The 12,285-nt window shown below is 35.9% G+C and overlaps 1 protein-coding gene, 1 long non-coding RNA gene and 1 other non-coding gene across 4 annotated transcripts; 1 reads left to right on the forward strand and 2 right to left on the reverse strand.

The window, feature by feature from the left end:
- The first annotated feature begins 393 nt into the window (after positions 1 to 393).
- On the forward strand, positions 394 to 501 carry LOC112773623 (small nucleolar RNA R71). The gene has a single exon (XR_003188164.1). It is a non-coding gene; the product is annotated as a small nucleolar RNA R71 (small nucleolar RNA).
- Positions 502 to 3,768: 3,267 nt separating this feature from the next.
- LOC140181537 (uncharacterized) lies at positions 3,769 to 6,900 on the reverse strand. 2 transcript variants are annotated; one of them, XR_011876271.1, is made up of 3 exons: positions 6,725 to 6,900; positions 6,577 to 6,632; positions 3,769 to 4,440 (listed from the first exon to the last, which is right to left on the reverse strand). It is a non-coding gene; the product is annotated as an uncharacterized lncRNA (long non-coding RNA). The 2 variants fall into 2 exon arrangements; XR_011876272.1 differs by having other exon boundaries at positions 6,536 to 6,632; positions 6,725 to 6,890.
- A 997-nt stretch (positions 6,901 to 7,897) lies between these two features.
- LOC112771370 (ribokinase) lies at positions 7,898 to 11,037 on the reverse strand. The gene is made up of 5 exons (XM_025816097.3): positions 10,290 to 11,037; positions 9,832 to 10,017; positions 9,127 to 9,322; positions 8,922 to 9,034; positions 7,898 to 8,272 (listed from the first exon to the last, which is right to left on the reverse strand). Exons 1-4 carry the CDS (start codon positions 10,941 to 10,943, stop codon positions 8,943 to 8,945), a joined length of 1,128 nt encoding a protein of 375 aa, XP_025671882.1. The 5' UTR covers positions 10,944 to 11,037; the 3' UTR covers positions 7,898 to 8,272; positions 8,922 to 8,942.
- Between the last annotated feature and the right edge of the window lie 1,248 nt (positions 11,038 to 12,285).

Here is a 12,285-nt window from a genome sequence, read left to right on the forward strand (position 1 = left end):
TTCACCTAAGTAATTCACCTCTGCTATTGCAGGGTTCTCAGGATCATAAGCTTCTTCTTCATAAGAAGCCTCTTGAGTACCGTTGGATGCAGCTTGCATTCCATGCAGACTCTGAGAGATCATATTGACTTGCTGAGTCAATATTTTATTCTGAGCCAATATGGCATTCAGAGTATCAACTTCAAGAACTCCCTTCTTCATAGGCGTCCCATTACTCACAGGATTCCTTTCAGAAGTGTACATGAACTGATTATTAGCAACCATGTCAATGAGTTCTTGAGCTTCTGCAGGCGTTTTCTTTAGGTGAATGGATCCACCTGCAGAAGTGTCCAGTGACATCTTTGATAGCTCAGATAAACCATCATAGAATATATCCAGGATGGTCCATTCTGAAAGCATGTCAGAAGGACACTTTTTGGTCAACTGTTTGTATCTTTCCCAAGCTTCATAGAGGGATTCACCTTCTTTCTGTCTGAAGGTTTGAACATCAGCTCTAAGCTTGCTCAGCTTTTGAGGAGGAAAGTACTTGGCTAAGAAAGTCGTGACCAGCTTATCCCAAGAGTTCAGGCTGTCTTTGGGTTGAGAATCCAACCATAATCTAGCTCTGTCTCTTACAGCAAAAGGGAAAAGTATGAGCCTGTAGACTTCAGGATCTACTCCATTAGTCTTAACAGTATCACATATCTGCAAAAATTCAGTTAAGAACTGAAAAGGATCTTCAGATGGAAGTCCATAAAACTTGCAGTTCTGCTGCATCAGAGAAACTAATTGAGATTTCAGCTCAAAGTTGTTTGCTCCAATGGCAGGAATGGAGATGCTTCTTCCATGTAAATTGGAATTAGGTGCAGTAAAGTCACCAAGCATCTTCCTTACATTATTATTATTTTCGGCGTCGAAAATTTCTGAAAGGTTATCTCTGGATTGTTGTATTTTAGCTTCTCTTAGTTTTCTTTTCAGAGTCCTTTCAGGTTCTGGATCTGCTTCCACAAGAATGTTCTTATCCTTGCTCCTGCTCATATGACAAAGAAGAGGGCACAGAAAAAATAATAATAATAATATGGATCCTTTATACCACAGTATAGGGATCCTTTTGTGAGTGGAAGAGAAGAGGGAGACAAAGAGTGTGATGTAAAGAAAGAAACACAACTGTGAGGATGGCAGAGATGTGAGATGAGATGTTAGTAGATGAATAAATAAATAAAATAAGATGGGAGAGGGAGAATTTTCGAAAAATATTTTTGAAAAAGAGTTAGTGATTTTCGAAAATGGTTTTTGAAAAATGTTAGTATTTTTCAAAAGTTTTTAAAATAAAAAATAAAAATAAGAATAATTAGTTAATTAAAAAGAAATTTTTGAAAAAGAGGGAAGATATTTTCGAAAATTAGAGAGAGAGAGTTAGTTAGGTAGTTTTGAAAAAGTTAAGAAACAAACAAAAAGTTAGTTAGTTAGTTGAAACAAATTTTGAAAAGATAAGAAGTTAGGAAGTTAGAGAAGATATTTTGAAATCAAATTTTTGAAAAAGATAAGAAGATATTTTTGAAAAGATATGATAGAAATTAGTTTTTGAAAAAGATTTGATTTTTAAAATCTCAATTAATGACTTGATTCACAAAAAATCACAAGATATGATTCTAGAACTTAAAGTTTGAATCTTTCTTAACAAGTAAGTAACAAACTTGAAATTTTTGAATCAAAACATTAATTGATTATGTTATTTTCGAAAATTTGGTATAAAAATAAGAAAAAGATTTTTGAAAAGTATTTTTGGAATTTTCGAAAATAACTAAGAATTTTGAAAAAGATTTTGAAAAAGATAAGATTTTCAAATTGAAAATTTGATTTGACTCATGAGAAACAATTTGATTTTAAAAATTTTTGAAAAAGTCAATCCAAATTTTCGAATTTGATGAGAGAAAAAGGGAAGAATATTTTTTTTTATTTTTTTGAATTTTTTTATGATGAGAGAGAAAAACAACAAAAAGACTCAATGCATGAAAATTTTGAATCAAAACAATGAATGCATGTATGAATGATATGAATGTCAAGATGAACACCAAGAATACTTTGAATGTCAAGATGAACATCAAGAACATATTTTTGAAAAATTTTTGATGCAAAGAAAACATGTAAGACACCAAACTTAGAAATCTTTCATGTTTAGACTCTAAGAAACGAAAAATGCACATGTAAAACAAGAAAAGGCACAAAACATGAAAACATCAAGATCAAACAAGAAGACTTACCAAGAACAACTTGAAGATCATGAAGAACACTATGAATGCATGATATTTTCGAAAAATGCAAGATGCATATGCAATTGACACCAAACTTATGATATGACTCAAGACTCAAACAAGAAACAAAAAACAAAATATTTTTTATTTTTATGATTTTCTAATTTTTTTTGTAATTTTTTCGAGAATTAATTGAAAAAGAAAAAATAAGGATTCCAAAATTTTTAACATGAATTCCAGGAATCTTGCATTCTTAGTCTAAAACTTCAGTCCAGGAATTAGACATGGCTCATGAGCCAGCCAAGCTTTCAATGAAAGCTCCGGTCCAAAACACTAGACATCGCCAATGGCCAGCCAAGCTTCAGCATGTAATTCAGACATGACACGCCTGACATACTCATTCCCAAAGGAATTAGACATGGCTTTACAGCCAGCCAGGCTTCAACATGCTTCATGAAACACTAGAATTCATTCTTAAAAATTTTGAATAAAATTTTTGAAAACATTTTTATATTATTTTCGAAAACAGATGAGAAAATTTTAGAAATATTTTTGAAAAATTTTTGAAAATAAAATAAAAAGAAAATTACCTAATCTGAGCAACAAGATGAACCGTCAGTTGTCCATACTCAAACAATCCCCGGCAACGGCGCCAAAAACTTGGTGCACGAAATTGTGATGTCCAGGCTCAAACAATCCCTGGCAACGTGAGCAACTTGGTACGCGCAATCGTGATTATACTTTGATTATGTAAAATTCATGGCTCTTTATTTCCCTGGCAATGGCGCCAAGAACATGGTGCCAATACCATGGTTCACAACTTCGATACAACTAACCAGCAAGTGCACTGGGTCGTCCAAGTAATACCTTACGTGAGTAAGGGTCGAATCCCACGGAGATTGTTAGTATGAAGCAAGCTATGGTCACCTTGCAAATCTCAGTCAGGCAGATATAAATTGATAATGGTGTTTTCAAATATTAATTAATAAAATAGGGATAGAGATACTTATGTAATTCATTGGTGAGAATTTCAGATAAGCGTATAGAGATGCGTTTCGTTCCTCTGAACCTCTGCTTTCCTGCTATCTTCATCCAATCAGTCTTACTCCTTTCCATGGCTGGCTTTATGCAAGGGCATCACCGTTGTCAGTGGCTACATCCCCTCCTCTCAGTGAAAAATATGCTCACATGCTCTGTCACAGCACGGCTAATCATCTGTCGGTTCTCGATCATGCTGAAATAGGATTCACCCTCCTTTTGCGTCTGTCACTAACGCCCAACACTCGCGAGTTTGAAGCTCGTCACAGTCATTCAATCATTGAATCCTACTCGGAATACCACAGACAAGGTTTAGACTTTCCGGATTCTCTTGAATGCCGCCATCATTCTAGCTTACGCCACGAAGATTCTGATTAAGAGATCTAAGAGATATTCATTCTAGGGGGAGAATGGTGAATGAGCGTCACACATAATCATCACCTTCATCACGTTCTTGGGTGCGAATGGATATCTTAGAAGCGAAATAAGATGAGTTGAATAGAAAACAGAAGTACTTTGCATTAATCTTTGAGGAACAGCAGAGCTCCACACCTTAATCTATGGAGTGTAGAAACTCTACCGTTGAAAATACATAAGTGATAGGTCCAGGCATGGCCGAGATGGCCAGCCCCCAAAACGTGATCACAGGATCAAAATACAATCCAGGATCCAGGATGGTCAAAAAGACGTCTAATACAATAGTGAAAGGTCCTATTTATAATAAACTAGCTACTATGGTTTACAGAAGCAAGTAATTGATGCATAAATCCACTTCCGGGGCCCACTTGGTGTGTGCTTGGGCTGAGCTTAAGTGTTGCACGTGTAGAGGTCCTTCTTGGAGTTGAACGCCAGCTTTTGTGCCAGTTTGGGCGTTCAACTCTGGTTTTGGATCCTTTTCTGGCGCTGGACGCCAGAATTGGGCAGAAAGCTGGCGTTGAACACCAGTTTACGTCATCTATTCTTGGCCAAAGTATGGACTATTATATATTGCTGGAAAGCCCTGGATGTCTACTTTCCAACGCAATTAGAAGCGCCCCATTTCGAGTTCTGTAACTCCAGAAAATCCACTTTGAGTGCAGGAAGGTCAGAATCCAACAGCATCAGCAGTCCTTCTTCAACCTCTGAATCTGATTTTTGCTCAAGTCCCTCAATTTCAGCCAGAAAATACCTGAAATCACAGAAAAACACACAAACTCATAGTAAAGTCCAGAAATGTGAATTTAACATAAAAACTAATGAAAACATCCCTAAAAGTAACTAGATCCTACTAAAAACATACTAAAAACAATGTCAAAAAGCGTATAAATTATCCACTCATCACTTATCCTATGGTTCTCTAGCCTAAGTTTTTACACGACATTATATATTATATACGCGAAACCTAAACCATACCTTGGCCGTTTTTCACGTATTAATTAAGGTAACCCACTAAGCCAAAATACAGCTCCAAGGTCAAAAATCACCCGATTCAAAGCACTTAGCCTCTGATGCCAGAGCTTTCCAACCATGTATAATAGTCGATAGTGAAGCACAAAATTAAAGCTTAAACCAGGGGCAACTTTGGGCATCAAAACTGAAACCAAGAAGAAGAAGAGCCAAGTTGTTAGCAACAACTTGGGCTAGCAACGCCCATCTCTCCAAATAACTCCCAGCCCAGGAAATCCATGAGCACGTTGCCAACGTGCATTTACATAGGCGTGTTGGCCAAAAACGTGCTCCATTGGGCCAGAATTGCCAAGACATACGCACAAGCTCTCTGTTTTTAACTTGGTGCTACAATTTCATTTAGAAGCTAGCTAATCCAACCTCAAGCAAGCAAAGCCCATAAATCTCAACCAATCAAGGCCACAAGAATCATCTAGAATAGTTAATTTTTATTTTGTTTGTAATTTGTTTTTAATTTCATTTTAATTTGTAATTTAGGAAAGCCTATATAAAGGCCATAGTTTTATAGAATTAGTGAGCTCTCTCTTAGATTTTTTTAGACTTTTTATTTTTTTATTTTTAGGACACTTAGACACTTTTACACTTAGAGTTTTTTTTTTTTTTTGTTTTCACTGCTTCTCAACCATATTCTATTTTGTTTTCTTTTGGCAACTTTGAATTTCAGTTTTCAAGAACTTCTTCTCCATTCTTCATCACTCTTCTCTACTCAATTTTAATTTTCATCTATTGCAATTGTTGTTGAAATTGGAGCTATGATTCACTAAACCCCACTTTCATTAGGGGGAAGAGCTCTGCTTGTTTGAATGAATTGATAACTCTTCTCCTCCTTCTTAATTCAAGTGGTTAATCCAAGAGGAAACTCTTGTTCTTCAAAGATTCAATTACCATCCAGAGAGGGATTAATCTATATGAATTATGTGGTGAATTTGAGAAAGGAGTTACATAATTCAGTTTAGAGTTCATCCTTTCATGATTTCCTTAATCAATACACTTTGGTTGGTATGTGAGATGTAACCTCCCTTAGTTGAGATTCTGGAAATTGTGTGGCTTGGATTAGGAATTGAACTTCATCTCTTCTCATGAACAATTAGATCACGAGAGTGGCAATTGGTTGTGTTGAGAGAAATTGAGTTACCAAGAGATTGGGACTCAATTACCCACAAGTTGCCATGGATCTATACCCATGATTGAGAAGGAATTGATCAACATCAATTCAGGAGAATTTGCATCTCTAATCCCTAATGATCCTCTCCATCATCAATTCTCATTTCTTTTGCTCTTTAGTTGTTTGAATACCCATTTCCCAATTTCCTTCTACATTCTTGCAATTTATTATTCTTGTCATTTACATTCTGTTTCTCTATTTCTTGCAATTTCCTTTTCTGCTTTTTACAATTCCCTAATCTTTACTTTCTTGCAATTTATCTTTCATGTCATTTAAGTTTCTTGCATTTTAAGTTTCAGTATTTACTTTCATTGTTTTTCTTTATTCTAGTTCTTTAAATTCCTTGTCATTTAACTTTCCGTAATTACATTAAAAAAAAATCAAATCTCATGAATTCAAAACCATGTTTGCTTAACTAAATCTACCATTTAACTAAAGTTGCTTAATCTACCAATCTCCGTGGGATCGACCTCACTCTAAGTGAGTTTTATTACTTGATACGACCCGGTATACTTGCCGGTAATTACGTGAAATTAATTTTTTATGTATCAGCCTCCACCAAATTCTAAGGCTTACAATCCAAGCTCCAACCTATACATATATAGACCTAATACATATATACATCACATACATACCCAAAATCAATACCCACCTCACATAGGCTAAGAAATTGTAGAATTTGAAAGTCCTCACCTTGTCTATGCCATGATTGAACAAAGACCCACAAGTTTCTCAAGCTAAACTTGAACCTAGAGAACCAAAATCACAAATTCTCAACATGAATTCTCACCAATTTTTGAAAATTAAGGGGTAGAGAGGCTGGAGCGTTAGAGTGACTTACCAAAAAAATTACTCTGATGAAATCGTAGAGCTCAACGCGGTGAACGCGTAGCCGTAAATGGTGCGGTGATCGGAGTTGGGATGAAGAAGTTATATCAAATGGAGTATTTGAATGAGGGTTTGGAAGCTTTAGGTGTTCTTCCTCCTCATTAAATGTTTCCCAGCGTGAATGAGGCTAGAGAGGGGAAGGGAAGCTGTGTTGGTAAGGTATGGTTGGGCCTAATTGGGCCTTGGGCTCTTTTCGGGTCCGGTTCGATCGGTTTGGCCCGTTTGACCCAATTTTGGGCCAAATTCTATCCTATTTTGACATAAGATTTACATTTCTAATTTTTCTTACTAAAATTCAATTTATTGACTAATTATTTACTAATTTAGCGGGGTTTACAAACTTTTGTCCCCTACGACTTTTTTATAAAAGTAATTTAATTTTATAAATCTTTTGTGCCATAATCTATAATGTTAAGATAAAATCGACGTAATTTTAAAAAATTTATATTCTCGTAATGTTATTACAAAAAAAAAATACTTGTTTGACTTAAAACATAAGACCAACGCATTTGTGTTTGTTCAAATAATTTAATATTTATTTTTTTTTTTTGGTCAAATAGATTGGACAACCCCAATCCTCAGTATCAACATTTCTTTTTCTTAAAAGTCTAGAATTCAAAAACAACAGAAGTTTTCTTTTGTAAAATAAGCATACTCAATAAAGTGTCTATTCTCGTTCAAAATAAAAGTATACAGAAAAGAGAGTAAGAGTGAATGACAAATTATATGGGTTTCACTATTTTTTGTTTAAATAAAATATGATTTTACCAACAAGTATACTTATTTTCTGTTTCTTATATATTATTATTCTGTATGTGAATATTGACCACTCAATAATTTACAACTCGCGTAAACTTTGGATATTGTTCATTTAATTTGTTAAAGATAGTATTATCCTTTGTGTAGATAGACAGGAATCGGGGTAGGAGTTTATTCCCCTTTTAAATGATTATAAACCCCAAAATTATTGAAAGTCATTTATCCATTGTTTGATCATCATTCATCAAAGACTTCATTCATTGCATCATAAACGGAATCTTTTAATGAAGCAAAGTGAAATCTACTTCATTACCAACCTTTTCATTCCATCATATATTATTAATCCAAACAATAGAAACTCATTAAATTTTGCTGAATTCTGTTCTATTCCTCTGAGTACCATCAGTCCAAATATAGCCTAAGGAAAATCCTAGAAAGCCAACAAGCTAACATTTTGGCCAGAAAACTCATCACATTAGCCAGGAGATCTTTTTCCTTTTGTCTTCTTTTCCCCCTTAAAATTAAACAAGCTAATTTATTAAAATGATTTTTTGCATGTATGTTACAACCCCATGAACCAAACTTTTTCTTTAACCTCAGAAGTGATTATTCAGCCTAAGTGGGTAGCTTAACCTTATTTCAATGGCATAAACTTGGCGAAAAATTCTGCTTTCCTTGTGTCCTCTTTCAGGGATCTTTCTTTCCCTTTGTCATGAGTGGTGATTCTGGTAATGAATCTAACCTGTGGCAGATCAAAGGTTGCAAAGAATATGTGTCAATTGATATCAGTTTTGTCTTTTGTGTTTCAACGTCATCAATGTTTACTGTAATTTGTTTAAGTTGATTAACAATAACATGAAAGAAAAATAACAAGATTCTCCGATGCAAGCACTGGTACCACACCTCTAATGCGAGAGCACATGCATGGAAAGGAAGGGTATGAAGAGTAACCCTCCCTTTCCTCGTCGCTTTCAAAATCATAACTCACAAACACCCTTAACATTAAAAATCATAATCGCGGCCTTAGAGAACAAGTTTTGAACATTAAACTACAGAACTTTTTCAATAAATGGAATGATCCCCAAAGGTGTATTTGAAAATTCTCAAACAGAGTGATTATTGCTTCTTAAGATTTCAAGACATCGGAAGGATATTTCATATTTGGGAGGATCCAATGATGGGAATTTATCATTTCTCATTTAAATAATAATTAACCAAGAATCATGAACACTGACAATTTAAGATCCAAACACCAGGAACTTCCTATGTAAGTTGAAAACTTGACATTATGTCGTTGACTAAATGATATCAGAAGAGGATTTTTTAATTTTTCGGACTAATAAATAAGAAGTACAAATGAAGGGTGACTGGGTGAGTATGAAAATAATCACCTTTTGTCTTATGCAAGATTCTCAATGATAGTTAAGAAGTTCCAGAACAGATTTCCTATCAGGCATGCTGGGAATGGCCCCCTTCACTTGAACACAAAGAGAAGCCGCGGCAGCTATTGCACAAAATTGGCACACAAGAGTTAGGCACATCTTCCATAATGGAAAATTGTAGAAAGAAAAGGGAAATGCCTACGGTAAAGCATACCGGCAAATTTGAGGCATTCCTTTTTGGATTTGCCCTCAACTAATGCAACAGCAAAAGCAGCTGTAAAAGTATCACCAGCCCCAGTGGTATCAAGAACCTTCTTAGCAAATATGGCAGGTTGCTGAATTGGTTCTTCTCCTTCAATAAAAAGTGCTGATCCTTTCTCCCCGAGTTTCACAAGGACTTGCTTAACTCCCTAACAATAGAGAAACATAAAGAACACTAATGGCATACAAACTAGAATCACACAGACATAAATAATGCCATTGCAACCACAGTGTCATTCATCTATCAATCAGCATTTTGCAATCAACAAAGACACATGAAGAGAAATTGAGACAACTTGGAATAAAAAAAACAATCAAGATATTGAGAGGACAAGTGCAATTAAATAGCTTCAACAGTTATTGAACAACTTCTATTTATTTATTTATCTAAGTCATGAAAATTATAAGGGTGGGTAATGAAAACCATAAAATTAAACAGTTGCTGTGTGCCACCCAATTAAGGGATAAAATATATATAATGGCATATCTTAGTTAACCAACATCGCATATAACATCAATGCACAGAGTGATCAGTTTTTCAAATTGATACTGAAACAATATACTCCTCTCAAAAGATCCATAGGCAATGAAAATGGTATACAAGAAAGGTAATACAAAAAAGCATTTCATGATGACCCAAATGTAATACAGAACTCACCCATTTATGGCATTTAGCTGCAGCCTGTGCAATATCTTCAAAGCTTTCAGTTGCCATTCCTGTAAGGCGACCAAGTTCAGTTTCATTAGGGCTCAGAATATCAACATAGTTCAGTAATTCTTGTGGAATTGGAGAATCCATGCCCCCAGCGTCAAAAATTACTGGGACACCAGCACTCCTTGCAGCCTGTATTTATAACATCATAATACATAATGCGATAATCACAAACTAGAAACTTGATTAAGGAAAGAAAATGAGAAAGGGGAAATTTTGATGAAATTTGACCAATAAGTAGGCACAACGAGGCCAATGTTGTAAAAGAATGCCAATCATATCTCTTTCAATCACTTTTAGCTTCTGAAGCAGTACGGATTCACAACACACACATACTCAAATAGAAACCCCACGGGAACGGAAGAAACACAAAATGCAATTGCCTTGGAAAGAGAAAACCCAACCTTTGCGACCTGAATGTTGACAGCATCAGGGATTTCCCTCTGGAGCAAGACAATGCCAGCGTTCCTAACAACATCAAGATCATGCTGAGGAAGAATCTCAGGCCAGCAGCTCATATTCGCACCACCAACAACAATTATGGAGTTCTGCCCATCAGACTGCAGCATCACAACAGCATGCCCAGTTGGGGTTCCACCACTAATCGTCGTCACGTGATCAAGACACACTCCACCACTCCTCAGCGCCTCGGTCACAAGCTTCCCATACGAGTCCTGCCCGACCTGCCCGACGAAGTACGTCGGGTAGGACAGCTTCCCTCCGCAAGCTGCCTGGTTTGCGCCCTTCCCGCCCGCGAGGGTCTGCCCAGTCTTAGCTGGCAGTGTTTCGCCTTCCTTTGGGAGCCTGTCGATCTCCACGTAGATGTCGGCATTCGCGGAACCGACCACCACGAGCGGCGGTTGTGGGTGGATTTTGGATGGGTTTGTCGAAGAGAGACATAGGATTGGTGTCTTGGGTTTTTTCTTCTTGTTGTTATGCTTTGTTTGGAATGGGAGGAATTGAACTTGGTTGGGGTTGGTGGTAGTGGTGGGAAAGGTTTGCAATTGGATTGTGTTCGTGGTTTGTGTTGGTGGTGGTGAAAGGTGTATTCCCTTCATTGTAGTTGGTTTCTCTAGTTTTTCTGTATTCTCTCTTGCGCACACATGCGACAAAGTCAATGGGTACCGAGATAGATGTGGCTATTTCCTATGCGAAAGTGACTTTGTTGGACCACCTTTTATCTAGGATTAGGATCCACTTGGGATTAGTTTAGCTAAAATGGGAATTAATTAAGCCAATGGTTTTTGTAAATACCAATTTTTTAAAATATTTTTCTTTTGTTTTATTTGTATTGTAAATGTTACAAAATTTATTTAATAATATCTTTATTTTTAACTTCTTTAAAAGGATTGATTTTTTTATTACTATATACACAATAAATTAACTATTAAATTAGTTACAGGTATAAAATATATATTAAAATATAAATATATATCAAAATAAATTATACACATAGTAACTATTTTTTGTATGCACACAATTTTTTTATATTTTTAATATTGGGCTTTGATGTTGTTAGAAACAAGAGAGTAATATAAAAGAGTGTATTATTCAGGTTGTGAAAAAGTACAATGTATAAGAGATATATATAAGTGTTGGAAGAATCAGAGTAATGAAAGTATACAATTCTATAATTAATATACATATATGCTATATAAATATAATGATACTAATTGATCTAATATTGATTCTAATTTATTCTCTAATAGCCCCCCTCAAACTCAAGTGGGAGCTAAAGATACCATCTTGAGTTTAGATACCAGAGTCCGAAAACGAGTCGGATGACGAGCCTTCGTAAAGATATCAATAGTCTGATCCAGTGTTCCAACAGCGATGAGACGAACAGCATCAATAAGGATGCATTGTGGAACAAAGTGACAATCAATCTCAATGTGTTTAGTGCGTTCATGAAACACATCATTATGGGCAACTTGAATAGTAATGCGATTGTCACAAAAAACATCAGTGGGGAACGACTGCGATGCACCCAAGTCTTCGAGAAGCTAACGAATCGAGACAACCTCAGCAGTGGTGTCAGCAAGAGTACGGTATTCAGCTTCTGTGCTTGATCGAGCAGTGAATGTTTGCTTCTTAGCTCGCTAGGAAATGAGAGAGTCGCCAAGAAACAAACAATAACCAGTAGTAGAACGACGATCAGTTGGATCACCAGCCCAATCAGTAAGAGTATGCTTGAAGGGATAACAATGAATATGTATAAAATAAAGGCCATGAAATAGGGTGCCTTTGATGTAGCGAAGAACGCGAAGAACTGCCGCATAGTGAGTAGTACGAGGAGCTGACAAGAATTGGCTAAGAACATGAGTCAGATAGGCAATGTCCGGTCGGGTGATAGTTAAGTAGACTAGTCCTCTAACTAACTGCCGATAAAGAGTAGGATAT

This window comes from Arachis hypogaea, chromosome 18 (genome assembly GCF_003086295.3).
Source record: "Arachis hypogaea cultivar Tifrunner chromosome 18, arahy.Tifrunner.gnm2.J5K5, whole genome shotgun sequence".
NCBI lineage: Eukaryota > Viridiplantae > Streptophyta > Magnoliopsida > Fabales > Fabaceae > Arachis > Arachis hypogaea.

Bases quoted from the DNA above. Each gene is read 5' to 3' on its own strand.
- LOC112771370 (XM_025816097.3), bottom strand. From the start codon at position 10,943: ATGAAGGGAATACACCTTTCACCACCACCAACACAAACCACGAACACA. The intron at 10,018-10,289 runs GTTGGGTTTTCT...TTATAAATACAG, and splicing joins TCAACATTCAGGTCGCAAAG to GCTGCAAGGAGTGCTGGTGT. The intron at 9,323-9,831 runs GTGAGTTCTGTA...CTCTATTGTTAG, and splicing joins CAGCTAAATGCCATAAATGG to GGAGTTAAGCAAGTCCTTGT.